At 48.5% G+C, this 15,000-nt stretch overlaps 2 protein-coding genes across 4 annotated transcripts in view; one reads left to right on the top strand and one right to left on the bottom strand.

The window, feature by feature from the left end:
- Positions 1-15,000, top strand: part of TBCD (tubulin folding cofactor D) — a 181,980-nt gene that overhangs the window by 86,013 nt on the left and 80,967 nt on the right. The window lies entirely within an intron of this gene.
- Positions 13,543-15,000, bottom strand: part of LOC147010164 (uncharacterized) — a 3,806-nt gene continuing 2,348 nt past the window's right edge. The window contains exon 2 of the mRNA XM_085861148.1: positions 13,543-15,000. This exon is cut by the window's right edge and continues 439 nt beyond it. Within this exon, the coding sequence (XP_085717274.1) occupies positions 13,772-15,000 (1,229 nt within the window). The 3' untranslated portion in view covers positions 13,543-13,771.

Below are 15,000 nucleotides of genomic sequence, written 5' to 3' on the forward strand. Positions count from 1 at the left end.
CGTGATGCTCGCTCATTGGTTTACATCGCCAGTGATGGGCTATTTATAACTGCGTACACACGTTGATCGCACTGCAGGCAGGACAATGGCGACTAAGCGTAAGCTTACAACTAAAACCTCCCAAGAAAAATACATTATCCAGTTTTGCGAGGAAAACCCACTGATGAAGAAAACAGCCATAGCTGAGAAGTTGGACATCAAACTGCAGACATTGAACAATATCTTGAAGAATAAGGGCAAGATATTTGGACAAGTGGAGAAGATCGCGAGGCCGCTAGTAAGTGTGAAATGCGTGAAATGTGTGTCCTTTGAAGATGTCGATGACGCGCTCATCATCTGGTTTCGGCAAATGTCGGCTCAGCCAAATATTCGGTTGGACGGTGAAATGTTGCTGCTGAAGGCACGTAAATTTGCTGCGGACCTCGGGCATGATGATGCCAAGACCTCGCCGATGCACTGGACAGACAGATTCAAAGTGAGGTTGGGAATCGGCAAGGTCAAGAAGTGCGACGAATCAGGCAGCGTGGATTCGGCAGTGGTGCACGACTGGAAAGATGGCAAATTGAAAGACATCTTGGAAAGGTATCAGCCTCGGGACGTGTACTTCCTTTGGTACCAGGTCTCTTCGAAGAATCCTTGGCTATCGCTGGTCAGATTTTGTGTCCAACGAGCGGTTGCTGAGAGAGACTCGGATGAGATTTGTTACCTGCATAGTCCGTGAGCGTCAGCTGCGGCAGTATGGACACGTGGCTCGTTTTCCTGACGCTGATCCTGCTCACCAGATTCTCTCAGCGAGGGAGTCTCATGAGTGGAGGAGGCCAGTGGGCCGACCACGTGCCTCATGGTTGCAGCAGGTTGACTATCATCTCAAGGAGATGGGGATGGGCCTGGCATCTGCCTGGGGGATGGCCAGACGGAGGCCCCTGGAGTACCGGCGGAAAGTGGACGCAGCGACGCGCTGTTCTGGCACATGCTCCCATACCTGACCCCTGACCTGACGTGTACAATGCCGATGAGACTGGGCTTTTCTGGCAGATGCTGCCAGAAAAGTTTCTGGGGTTCATTGGTCAATCCCATCATGGTGATAAGCTGGCAAAGTTGTTGTCTTACAGTTGTTCATTATCTTTACTTTTGATAAACTGATTCATGAATTCAATCTTTGCTTGATCACTTTCCAACTCACCAATGAACCCCCACCTATGCCCCGAGGATTGTGTTTTCCTTTTGGTACAATAGTCGGCTCTCACACATATGTGTCCAGGCCACGCGCGACTTCATCCTTCACCCCACAGTCATCATGAATGTTCGCATATGCGTAAGTCGTCACATTTCTAAGTCGTCACTTTTTTCGAGGTCCCGATGGTGACGACTTGCGCCTAGTCTACTGTGTATGTATATATATATATATATATATATATATATATATATATATATATATATATATATATATATATATATATATTTTTTTTTTTTTTTAATGTATATTGCGGTTCTGGAAACCGCATGCCTCTATGGCAATGGCTTCCAACATACAGTGATCCCAGACAGTTATTTCATTAGTATATGTGCAGTTAAACCGACCCCTCATGTCTAATGGATTAACAGGATGAAGTGCATTGTGTGGGTCTTACAGCTAGATCTAATTATATCTCCATTTTCCATTCAATCGCTATCTTCATTCCAACTCTTTCCTCTTATCCATGAAATAAATCAAAGCAGGCACCGCACCCAGATGGCCGCTTTTGAAAATCACAGCGATAACCTCCACCACCAGACTGTATGGGGCGCGTGTAACCCAGCGATAACCTCCACCCACTGTACAGGACGTGCGCGGCACACCCTTTAATTTGAATCTGCATGTAACACTTATATTTGTCTTCTTTCCAACCCTGATTGATCTCCAATACTTTCATTTAATCCATAACACAAAGCGGAGCCGGCATAAATGTACGATAACAGACACGCGCGCAACGCCATGATAATAATTAATCATCGCACTGTACGGGACACGCATGGTGCACATCTTTATTCGGGTCTGTACAATGGCAATTTACAATGGCGTCTTACCGTCGACCTTCACTCGCCACCTTGGCCACCAACATCTCCTCGCACCTCTGCCTCAATGCAGTCCCCACCAAGCAGGCGCAAGTGCACGGCCCAGATCGCTCGGGCTGCGTGGCATGTGGATGGAACCAGTGCGTTGACCAGCGCCAACCGCAGAGCACTGGGGGTGCCCGAACAGGCATGCAGGACCGACGTGACCCTCGACCAGACGCCGGAAAACGGCTCGGGAGTTTGGTGCAAGACAATTCCACAGCTCAGCCATGTTTCACCGGATGTAAGAATGAGACCACTTAAGGCCGTAGTGGCCGCTCAGTGTGGGGCCAGGGTCCAATAGGAGTGCACGATTCGGGTGACGACGCATCGCTTCGGGTGGTCACCCGCGCCCTACACCATGGGGCTTATAAAAGGCGGATCGTGAAGCCGTTCTCCAGCTGGGATCTTTACATTCGCCTGATGCTCCGCCTGCCTTCCGTGCTGACTCCGCCTTCCACTGCCAACCCCCCTGACTCCACCTTCTGACTCCCGCCTTCTCGTCTGCTGGCTCCGCCTTCCACCCGCCTTCCCACCTTCTGGCTCCGCTCCCGCCTTCCTTGCCTGTCAGCCCCGCCTGTTCTCTGGACCGGTGCACGCGCTGAGCCTGGACAGTAACCAAGCAGGAGACAATGCACCGACTCTCAAGGAGGGATCGCTCAGCGGAGCGTCCCCCAAAACATACTGGGTAGCGCGGTCGGCCGACCGTGCAAGGTATTGCGAGGCCGTTAGCCCAAATCTCCTTTCCTTTCTTCGGATTACCTCATCTTTATCGGTGTGTGTGTGTGTGTGTGTGTGTGTGTGTGTGTGTGTGTGTGTGTGTGTGTGTGTGTGTGTGTGTGTGTGTGTGTGTGTGTGTGTGTGTGTGTGTGTGTGTGTGTCAGTCAGTCAGTCAGTCAGTCAGTCATGGCACCTGTCCTTTACCAAGTTAAGAGTGTCGAAGATATATCGGGATGAGTCTGCTCTGTGTCCGCTTTTGTAAGTTGCTTGCCTTATTGTCGCACCTCACAAATTCCTTACTATCCTTGCTTGCATACAATAATAAATCCATTCACTGTGCCACATATTTTTCCTTGCCTGTTTGTTAATAAATGTTGGTATAGAAATGTTCCCAGCTCGTTTTTGTCTTTTCTTTTATTGGTCCAGCACGGTCCGTATCCTAGCCAAGCCGGGACTTTATCTCCCAACGATCCGTTCTACGAGCCGGTACGTTCCTTGGCAGTGTCGCTCGGCTGCATCTGACCCGGAAAGGTGACCCAGCTCGGACAAGGTGTACCGAGGGCTTGTTCCCCGGTAATTCGGTCACGTGATTATTTTGGGCAACTGGTTAAACCTTAGGTTTAGACAGAGGACCCAAGGTCACGTGGTTGAGTTATTGGTGTTCACGGTTGATTAGCGACCCGCCTCGCCACGGAGTTATCTGTGTACGATGGCGTGCGATTCCAGAGTCTGGTGGGAACCCGAGATAGCTTCCCCCCTCGTGGTCTTCTCGCCCCGACCCCGGGCGCAACAATATATATGTATATATGTATATATGTATATGTATATATATATATATATATATATATATATATATATATATATATATATATATATATATATATATATATATATATATATATATATATATATGTGTATATACATACATTTATACTTTATACCCTTTATACTTTATACTTTGTTGTATTATACTATGTATATATATATATATATATATATATATATATATATATATATATATATATATATATATATATATATATATATATATATATATATATGAAGACCACAAGGGGAAAACCGGTGATGTCACTTTTTATAAATTTCAGGGTTATTGCACCTGCCAATAGTTGGCAACATAAGGTTTCCTCTCACAATATTACTTTAACAAATAACCAGGGGTGTCACATTATAATTTATATGGTATAAAGTTTAGCCGTGCAATGAAAAAACAAGTGTTGTCAAAGCTGAACAAGTACAAACCCAGAGTTGTCATTACTTTACTCCTGGTTCTCTCCCTTTCATTCATGTTAACTGTTCCACCATAATATTCAGTTGAGAAACTAAAAAATGAAAGGTTGTAAAACTTTCACAGCATAAACTGAGCACTACAATGGCCTATTTGGTTATATCATGGGCTCCGTAGTTGGTGCATATCGTGGTTCAAGCCTGGTCAATCCTTTATTGTGACTTTGATGGGACCCACGCCGTGGCTTAATGGATGGCGCGTCTGAGTAGCCATCCCCATGCGATGTACCCACCGCCCAATCAACCTGCTTAGGTATATGAGGGAGTCACATGAGGTGACTTCGGCTATTGCGGGGGTGGCTTATCCTTGGTTTCCTCCCGGTTTTCCATCAAATTAAGTCGTACGGAGTAAGAAATGGAGAATCCGTTGTCATATAAGGAAATACCCTTGAGTATGGCGTTGAACACCAATCAAACAAAAAAACAATGACCGTTTAATGTTAAAAAAATAATCTGTGTTCACCAAAGTCATGTAATGTATGCTAATAACCAACAAGCATGAATTTGCTACACATCCTGGGTTAAAATTGCATGGCAATTATTAAACAAGGGAATAACCAGTGATGCCAGTTTGCAACATTGATTAGTTCTTTGCTTTTAAATTAAATAACAAAGAAGCTTGGCAAATGCTACATGCTTAATTTGATCGGCCAATGATCACTTCCTTTTACTGGAAAATAAATCTATGACAGTTATTAAACAGTCCACCAAAGTCTTGAAACTTTTTTTTACAGATTCTTCAAAATTGACTTATCCTGACATCTCTGGTTTTCCCCTTGTGGTCTTCATATCTATATATATATGTATATATATATATATATATATATATATATATATATATATATATATATATATATATATATATATATATATATATATATATATATATATATATATATATATATATATATATATATATATATATATATATATATATATATATGTATATATATATATATATATATATATATATATATATATATATATATATATATATATATATATATATATATATATATATATATATATATATATATATATATATATATATATATATATATATATATATATATATATATATATATATATATATATATATATATATATATATATATATATATATATATATATATATATATATATATATATATATATATATATATATATATATATATATATATATATGTATATATATATATATATATGTATATATATATATATATATATATATATATATATATATATATATATATATATATATATATATATATATATATATATATATATATATATATATATATATATATATATATATATATATATATATATATATATATATATATATATATATATATATATATATATATATATATATATATATATATGTATATATGTATATATATATGTATATATATATATATATATATATGTATATATATATATGTATATATATATATGTATATATATATATATATATATATATATGTATATATATATATATATATATGTATATATATATATGTATATATATATATGTATATATATGTATATATATGTATATATATGTATATATATGTATATGTATATATATGTATATATATGTATATGTATATATATATATATATATATATATATATATATGTATATATATTGTTGTGGTTACCAGATTCGCAAACCACCATTCAGGTCCCTTAGGTGAGGTATCTCGGTAAGTACATGTGTAGTTAGGCCCGAACCCGTTGTCTAGTGGGAATACATGTCATTTATACGTGCTGCGACTCTTCAGGATAGCCGTTTTTCTTTTACTATCTTTATTTTGGACCAACCGCCATGATCACAACCACAACATCAACCACCGACCACAACCACCGCTTCACCACAACCGCCACGACCTTTACCGTCACAACTCGCCACCATCGCATCACCGTCATCTCGCGCCACTCATGGGCACCGATGCTGGACTCGTGTAGGGCGCACGTTGAACAGCGTGTACAAAATCACGGATTTTCTGCTTCAAAAACGGATCCAAAACGACACACGCCCACTTTTTGCCGTCCAATCGGTGAGCGAGGGGCGACTGGCCCGCCCCAGGGCGATCGATATATGCAAATTTGTGGATCAAAAAGCCTTCACGCCCACTTTTTCTCGGGCCAATGGGGAGCGAGTTGAAAGGTCAAAGGGAGGGGGTCAAAGGCGAAGTTACGGGGGGATAAAAGGACGGTGTTCGTCAGTCACAAACAAGTAGTAAAGGTCGGAACGAGGCGAAGGAGTCGGAACAGAGAGTCAAGACTTCGCGGGCGGTGGAGCTGCTCGTCGTGTGCGTTGAAGTCGGAACGGAGGGGACGAGCTGTGGAGAGGCGGCGAGGGCGGACGAGGGGGTGCTCGCGTCGTGCAGGGAGCTGCACCCCTGGGAGGCCGGCAGCGCGACCTGGCCGAGGTGGAGACGCTCGTCGCGCACATAATAAAGATCCTCTATACCCCGAGCATCAGCAACCCCCTCCTGTTTCCCCCCGCGCTGAGATAGTGCGACCAAGGGGGCCCCGTTCCCACCCCCTGCCAGGCACTGTCCACGAGGCCCGCGGGTTGCGGGGCCATCGCCGCTCCGCGTCTCATCACCAGACGGGTAGGCCCGACCAGGTCTCGGCCCCAGGCCTACCTCATTCTTGGGGTATTTCTTTTCCTTGGTTTTGGGTATGTGTTGTCGGCGCCGTCTGTGAAGTAGAATTGTATAAGTGTTGCCGTGTGCTCGGTAGTCGGTATTAGCTCTGCACTGTGTTTTCACTTTTATGTTTGCTTTTTGTGTAAATGGAATTGTGTTTTCTTTTTTTGTGTGCATTTGGTGGAATTGTATTTGTGTGCTTTCCGTTCGTCGCGAATAAATGTGCTTTATTGTTGAACTGTTTTCCCGCTTCGCTTCGTCTTTTTCCCCATTGAACCCCCATCTTGCTTCACGTAAAGGGTTGGTAGTGGGCTGAGTACGCCCGATAATTAATCGAACCGTCGAGGTCGACGATAACACCGCTCGGTTATTCTGATAGTACGGAACGGGTCGCTTAAGTGGCCCGTGTCCGAAGTCGACCTGCGGCGAGGTGCGATCGCCCGGTCTACCCTCCGCGTGGGTACTTAGGTAGTTCGAATTTGGCGAGCAACCCTATCCCACGCGGGGGCTGATTGGCTCGATCGCGGTGAGACCGAAAGGTCCACCCGTGACTGGTTCCCGGCGTTAGTCCGAGAGGGTCACGACTGGATTGTCCGTCCGGTGGGCGACGTGCCGCGATTCGAGTTACGTGGCCGTCGCACGCCGGCGGGCGCGAAGACCGCAACACTGGTGTCAGGAGTGGGATACAAATTCATCGCCCTCCTCGCGGCACTGGTATCGGAGAACAGGAAAACGGGCTCTCCTGTCTCCGGCTAAATTTACGGGAATCGGTCCAGGGGTGAGAGAAGCGACCCCGGATTCCCTCCAAATTACGAGCGAGCAAATTAACCCTTCACGAGAAGCAAGATGGCGTCTCAAGGCGAGCGGGAGCCGGGGGTATTAGAAATGTATATGTGTAATAATGTAGAGTCCATGGTCCAGGATGGAATCCCCGAGCAGGAAATGTTGATTGTGCAGGAACACGGACTCGCCCAACTGAACCCAGGGCCCGAGGTGGGTGCGGCAGCGGCCGCGGTGTATGACACCTCCCCCCCCCCTCTCCACCAAAACCCTTCCCCAACCCTTGCCGAAACGGCTCAGCTGAGTGCATCCAACATGGCCCAGCTATGCGCCATGCTGGCGGCAATGAACGAAAAGATGATTGCGAAAATGATCGAAAAAATGGATGCAAACACAAATGAAATGAAAAACGAAATGAATGAAGTGAAAACGACGATGGATGCGAATACACAGCAAATGAGGGAAGAAATGAAAGAGCTGCGGGGTGAGACGCAGAACATGGGCCGATGCCTGCAGGCGGGCATGAAGGCCGTGACCAGGGAGCTGGGAATGGCGACTTCACGTGTGGGAGCAAACGAGCTGGGTGGGGGTGCAACGGCTGACAGGCCCGCGGTGGAGGCGGGTAAAAAAATAATTCGTGGAACGTGTTGGGCGAGGGTCGTGACGATGACCGAAAGGGAAAAATTAAATGGGGAGACCAAAACGTGTGAGACGAGACACGAGGTGACGACAACAGAAATAATAGTTGAGACAAGGGAGGTAAAGGGTGAAGAGTTGGCAGAGACACGGGAGATGGGAACGATAGAGGGAAGACTACACGATGAAGACGGGGTAAGTGACGCGCACACACACACGGAGGTAGTGGAGGATAGTGAGGTTGAGCTCGCGGAGCGTGTGGGGACCCGGTGCGAGCAGCTGGATGACCTCCTCCAGGAACAAGGGGAGGGAGTATGCCCCCTCGAGGCGAGTCACGACCAGGTGAGTTCGGTCGTGCTTTGCGAGGTTGAGGGGACGAGTGCTGTGGACGGGTGCACGGAGAGCTTGGGGGGTGTAGAGGCCCCGGAGACCCTTGTGGGGACACAAATCCCCAGTGTGGTTGTCCCTGTGTGTGTGGTGCAAGGCGTGGGTGCGTCCCCATGTGTGGAAGCGACCCCGTGTGTGAATGGTGAGGTGGCGATTGTGCCAGGGTGCGTGCTTCCCAAAACGGCCAGTGTGGATGAGGCACAGCGGTTGAGTGCCCTCGCGTACGTGGGTGAGGCACCGCGGGTGAGTGCCCCCGCGCGAGTGAATGGAGCACCACGTGTGAGTAGTATGGTTTGTGTGAGTAGTGAGGCACGCGTGAGTGAACGGCCGTGTGCAAGGTCGCTGTGTGCCAGGGAGACCATGTGTGTGAGAGAGCGGTATGTGAGGGAGATGTCGGTTGGCATGCGGGAGCACGCAGCCGCGTCTCCCGGTGTGAATGTGATGGGGTGGACTGTGTGCGTCGTAACACGCAGGTGTGCGTGGGTTGAATGGAGACGGAGACGGCGACATGGGAGAAACGAAAGCCGAGTAGCGGCTGTAGTTGTTTCGAGGACCGTGCCGGGTTCACCCAGCAGTGAGCACGCGGTTCGTGCTGTGCAACGCACGAGACCACCACGTGCTCGCTTACGAGAGTGAAGTCCCGGTCCGGAAACGCACGCGGTGGATTTGCCGATCCCGCGGACGGACAAAGTTTAGGCAGGACTACGGATTTGGACCGGACGGGTTCTCCACGCGATCGTGTGTGTTAAGCTCCAACGGGCAAAGCACATGTGTTCGCGTGGGGAACCCCTCGAGACGTGTGGCTTGTGTGTTTTTTTTTTTATGCGCACGGTGACGTCATGGCTGCACGTGGGGTTGGAATCCGGCAGGAGGGGTATCTCTGCCGGATGGTCCCGTCCAAGGAGGGACGAGGAACACGTGCAGCTGCATGACGTCACGGGCAGGTGCAAAGTGCGCGAGCTCTGAGTTGCCGCGCAGGTGCTGGGCATGAAAAAAAAAAAGGGGGAAAAACAAGCCTCACTTTCGGGTGTACAGGATTCCTGGGCAAGGGGTGAAAGACTCCCTGACCTGGGCACAGGATGGAAACTAGTTAGGGGGAAGGGTTAGCTTAGCTAGACCGACTTCATGGGGCAGGGGTAAGTCCTCATGGAGTCCGTGGAATGGATTAGTTAGAGGGATTTAGTGAGCTTTAGGTTGGGAAATAAAATGATTTATTTGGAGACATGGACAGACTTTGGATGTGTAGAGGGGACGTAGCTTAGCTACGTAGTGTTAAAAGGAACGTGCTACTAGTTTAAGGGACGACGTGGGAGCACGAGTTAGTTAGGGGATGTAGTTAGGAGGATGGCAGAGTTCAGCGGTGTGTGTGTTGAAGAGTTGTTGGTGAGTGAAGTGGAAGCATGTGCTTGGTGAGTGAGTGAGGCCAGCGGGTCTGTGTGTATGGAGCGAATGGGGAATGCATGGTGCGATGAGTGATTGGGGGGAGGAGTGACTCCCACCCAAGGGACCCCGGGGTCAGTGTAGAGTGAGTTAGCTGGGTTAGTCAAATTGAAAAATGGAGGTCGTTTTGTTGTTGGTGGGAAAGTAGGCTCGAGACCCATTTGGAGGGGTGCAGGAGCCCTGTTGACGGGCTTGGGAGCGTGGCTGCGAAAGGTGAGTATCGCTGAGTGGGTACCCCGGGCACCAGGCTAGTCGGCCGCGGTAGGCCATGGGCCCATGGGGGGCCGGGATAGAGTAGTGGGCACGGGTGCGCCTGCTTGGTGCGGGGGCCCGGGGCGCCATTAGCCGCGTGGGCAGTGCAGTGGGCACGGGTGACCCTCGGAAAGGGGCCCGGGAGGCCGGCCTGCCACGTGTGCGTTTCAGGGGAGGTGCCATGGGGGGCACACCCCGGTGTTAGGGAGCTGGTAGGCTCGGAGGCAGTGTAGTGCCCGGGAGTGCCATAGCGGGAGAATCGGCAGAGGGTCGTGCCTGCCAAAGGGAGCCACGTGTCCCAGCCAGGAGACCGTGTGAGGGCACGGAGAGAAAATTGGGGGGCGAGGCCCGAAATTGTGAGGACACCAACACAGGCGACGGGAATCTGGGTTGTTAGAACCAATAGTTTAAGCGAGAGGCGCTTGTTGAAAGCCCCGGGGTAGTTTAAGAGTTAATGGTTAGGGTAGATTAGGAGATGTACCCCTCCGCACCATCCATCCCCTCGCTGTCGTTGTGGGCCGCTGGACCCACTTGGTGTTAAGATCGCCGAACTCTGGGGAGGCCATTCTGGGGCTTCGTTGGGCCTCGACACAGGACGTTAGCTCTCCCTTATTCCCCTCCGGGAAGGGAACGTAGGGGTTGGGAGTAGGCTAGGTGACAGAATAGGTTAGCCGAACAAAGACGATAAAGGGGGTTAGGGGACGATTTATAGTGGGGAAGTAAAAATAAAAAAAATAAAAAAAAAATAAGTTGGGGCTAAATTGGGGTTTGACAAATTAAGGGAGTGGGTATGTACAGTGACAGGCAAAGGCGATAGGTTGGGAGGGAGACAGGTAGGTAGGTCCGAGCCCGCCTTCCAAGTGGCCAGCACCACCGCACTCCCTCCACCAACCTCCATTGAACGGCAAAGGCTGGCCAACTTCATCGGCTGGCCGTGTTTTGCTTCAAGGCGGAGGCCGGCCAACTTCATCGGCAGTTGTGTGCTGCAAGGCCTGTGCCGGCCAGTTCAGCTGCTGGCTGTTTTTCTTCGAGGCCTGTGCCGGCCAGTTTGTCTGCCGGCTGTGTTTGCCTGCAGCGGCCTTCTTCTGCGGGCTGTGTTTGCCTGCTCACCTTTGCCATGCCATGCCCACTGCCCCTGTTCTCCAGCCCCGTTCAATTTTTGCCCCCCCCCCCTGTTCATTTCCATGTGCGCCAGGATCTGAAAGCAACAGTTTGCAAGCTGCGAGAACTGCCCTGTTGGCAGCTACAACACGGGCCTGCAGTGGCGGCCCGTGCACCGTGTTTGTGTCCATGCATCCATTCGTTGTGCTCATTGCGTGTGCCACTTGAGCTGGCACGGAGACTGCGTTTGTGCAGCCCATGCACCGTTGTGGCTCACTGCATTCAGTTCAAACCGTTCATGCATCCATTCGTTGTGCTCATTGCGTGTGCCACTTGAGCTGGCACGGAGACTGCGTTGTGCAGCCCAAGCACCGTTGTGGTTCACTGAGTTCAGTTCAAAAGGGAAGGCCTTGGACTGCGTGTGAGCAGCCAGCCACGTTCCCTGTCACCTGCATTGTTTGAGCCAGAGACTGCATGCGGGCAGCCTGGCTCCCTGCTAACTGCTTTCTTTTGCAGAGTCAATGATCCTGGGCCATGGTTTAGTGTAAAATTTGTAAGTTAAGGTAAGATGTACTGTACATATGAGTGCGCCCCCGGCATGTATGTCTTAGCGCCGGCAATTTTATTTAAGTCGTCCGTGTGAGTGAGTTTGTTTAGGTAGTTACGCAGCCCTCAGGTTATTTATTTTGGGGACACGAATACCATGAATGTCGCACTCAGGGATCCGTAGGTAAAATGTACTAGGGGAAAACTACACATGATGGCACACGAAAATTTGACGACTCGGGACGAGTCTGTAAAAAGGGAAGGGGGTAGTGTTGTGGTTACCAGATTCGCAAACCACCATTCAGGTCCCTTAGGTGAGGTATCTCGGTAAGTACATGTGTAGTTAGGCCCGAACCCGTTGTCTAGTGGGAATACATGTCATTTATACGTGCTGCGACTCTTCAGGATAGCCGTTTTTCTTTTACTATCTTTATTTTGGACCAACCGCCATGATCACAACCACATCAACCACCGACCACAACCACCGCTTCACCACAACCGCCACGACCTTTACCGTCACAACTCGCCACCATCGCATCACCGTCATCTCGCGCCACTCATGGGCACCGATGCTGGACTCGTGTAGGGCGCACGTTGAACAGCGTGTACAAAATCACGGATTTTCTGCTTCAAAAACGGATCCAAAACGACACACGCCCACTTTTTGCCGTCCAATCGGTGAGCGAGGGGCGAATTGGCCCCGCCCCCAGGGCGATCGATATATGCAAATTTGTGGATCAAAAAGCCTTCACGCCCACTTTTTCTCGGGCCAATGGGGAGCGAGTTGAAAGGTCAAAGGGAGGGGGTCAAAGGCGAAGTTACGGGGGGATAAAAGGACGGTGTTCGTCAGTCACAAACAAGTAGTAAAGGTCGGAACGAGGCGAAGGAGTCGGAACAGAGAGTCAAGACTTCGCGGGCGGTGGAGCTGCTCGTCGTGTGCGTTGAAGTCGGAACGGAGGGGACGAGCTGTGGAGAGGCGGCGAGGGCGGACGAGGGGTGCTCGCGTCGTGCAGGGAGCTGCACCCCTGGGAGGCCGGCAGCGCGACCTGGCCGAGGTGGAGACGCTCGTCGCGCACATAATAAAGATCCTCTATACCCCGAGCATCAGCAACCCCCTCCTGTTTCCCCCCGCGCTGAGATAGTGCGACCAAGGGGGCCCCGTTCCCACCCCCTGCCAGGCACTGTCCACGAGGCCCGCGGGTTGCGGGGCCATCGCCGCTCCGCGTCTCATCACCAGACGGGTAGGCCCGACCAGGTCTCGGCCCCAGGCCTACCTCATTCTTGGGGTATTTCTTTTCCTTGGTTTTGGGTATGTGTTGTCGGCGCCGTCTGTGAAGTAGAATTGTATAAGTGTTGCCGTGTGCTCGGTAGTCGGTATTAGCTCTGCACTGTGTTTTCACTTTTATGTTTGCTTTTTGTGTAAATGGAATTGTGTTTTCTTTTTTTTGTGTGCATTTGGTGGAATTGTATTTGTGTGCTTTCCGTTCGTCGCGAATAAATGTGCTTTATTGTTGAACTGTTTTCCCGCTTCGCTTCGTCTTTTTCCCCATTGAACCCCCATCTTGCTTCACGTAAAGGGTTGGTAGTGGGCTGAGTACGCCCGATAACACTGAACAACAAAATTTTTTTACTGGAGATGTGTAAAGTGATTTAGACTAATTTGGGTACGCTGATTTCAAAAATCATAACCGTTTTGCTGTATCACGTCAGGATTTTCAGTAACAGAAATATTCCCATTGCCTAGAAGTCAGGATTTCAATGAAATTTACAAAAATTCATTTATTCATTTATTTCATCATGAATGCTTCAAAATTATAGAAATTACAGAAAAACTCCACTAGAATGTAATTAAAAATGCTTTAGGCATTTGGCTTTGCGTTTGCGCTGCTCTGTGTCAGTTTCACGATGCAGGAACCAGCAGAAATCGCCCATCATGTTCGGGTTGTGCCGCCTTTGGTAACGCGTCTCCATGAGTGAAATCTCTTGGTGGAATCGCTCGCCGTGCTCGTCCGAGACTGCTCCCAAGTTGTCAGGGAAGAAGTTCAGGTGCTGGTGTAGGAAATGGATTTTCAGGGACATCCTGGAGCCAAGTTTCCTGAAGGACTCCAGCAGCTGCTGCACTATTTCTTCATAGTTGTCCGTGCGCTCGTTCCCCAAGAAGTTGTCCGTCACAGCTTTGAAGCTCCTCCACGCTGCCAGCTCTTTGGGGTTTAGAGTTGTCGGAAAAGTTTCGTCCTTCATAATCTGTCGGATTTGCGGTCCAACAAAGACACCAGCCTTGATCTTGGCCTCCGACAAGGTGTTGCCAAACTTTTCCTTGAGGTATAAAAACCCACGCCCATTCAGATCCATTGCCCGTACAAAACTTTTCATCAAGCCGAGCTTTATGTGGAGTGGTGGAAGGAAAACCTTGGCTGGGTCGACAAGGGCGACATGCTTCACGTTGTGTCGACCAGGTACATGCTCTTTTCGCTCTTCCCAATCTTTCTTCGTCCAGTGATTCTTGTCGTCTCTGCTATCCCAGAGACAAAGGAAGCACATGTATTTCGTGTAGCCTGACTGCAGCCCTAACAACAGCGCCACCACTTTCAAGTCTCCACAGATGTGCCAGTTGAAGTCATTGTACTTGATGGAATCAAGCAGCTGCCGCATAGTCTCATAGGTCTCTGTCATGCCGAACGCGTGAGCCAGTGGGACTGATGGTTTCTCGTTGCCATTGTGGAGCAAAACAGCCTTCAAGCTGTTCTTCCCCGAGTCGATGAAGAGGCGCCAGTCTGCAGGATCGTGATCACACCCAAGTTCTTTCAACAGACCGTTGATGTCACTGCAGAATGTCATCGTGTCTTCCATCTCAAAGAACTCAGCCATGTCTCTGTGACGTGCTCTGAACAAGGATATCTTGGTGTTAGGTTCAAGTAGATTCCACTGCTGCAGCCTTGATCCAAGCAGCTCTGCCTTCGCCTTTGACAGCGAGAGATCTCTTACAAGATCATTTAAGTCTCCCTGGTTCAGAAGGTGTGATTCTTGAGTGTCGGGTTCAAAAGGTTCATCATCACCATCCTCTTCACCACTGCTTA

The sequence above is a fragment of the Eptatretus burgeri genome, chromosome 17 (genome assembly GCF_056783735.1).
Source record: "Eptatretus burgeri isolate ZD-2024b chromosome 17, Ebu_testis_v1, whole genome shotgun sequence".
Classification (NCBI taxonomy): domain Eukaryota; kingdom Metazoa; phylum Chordata; class Myxini; order Myxiniformes; family Myxinidae; genus Eptatretus; species Eptatretus burgeri.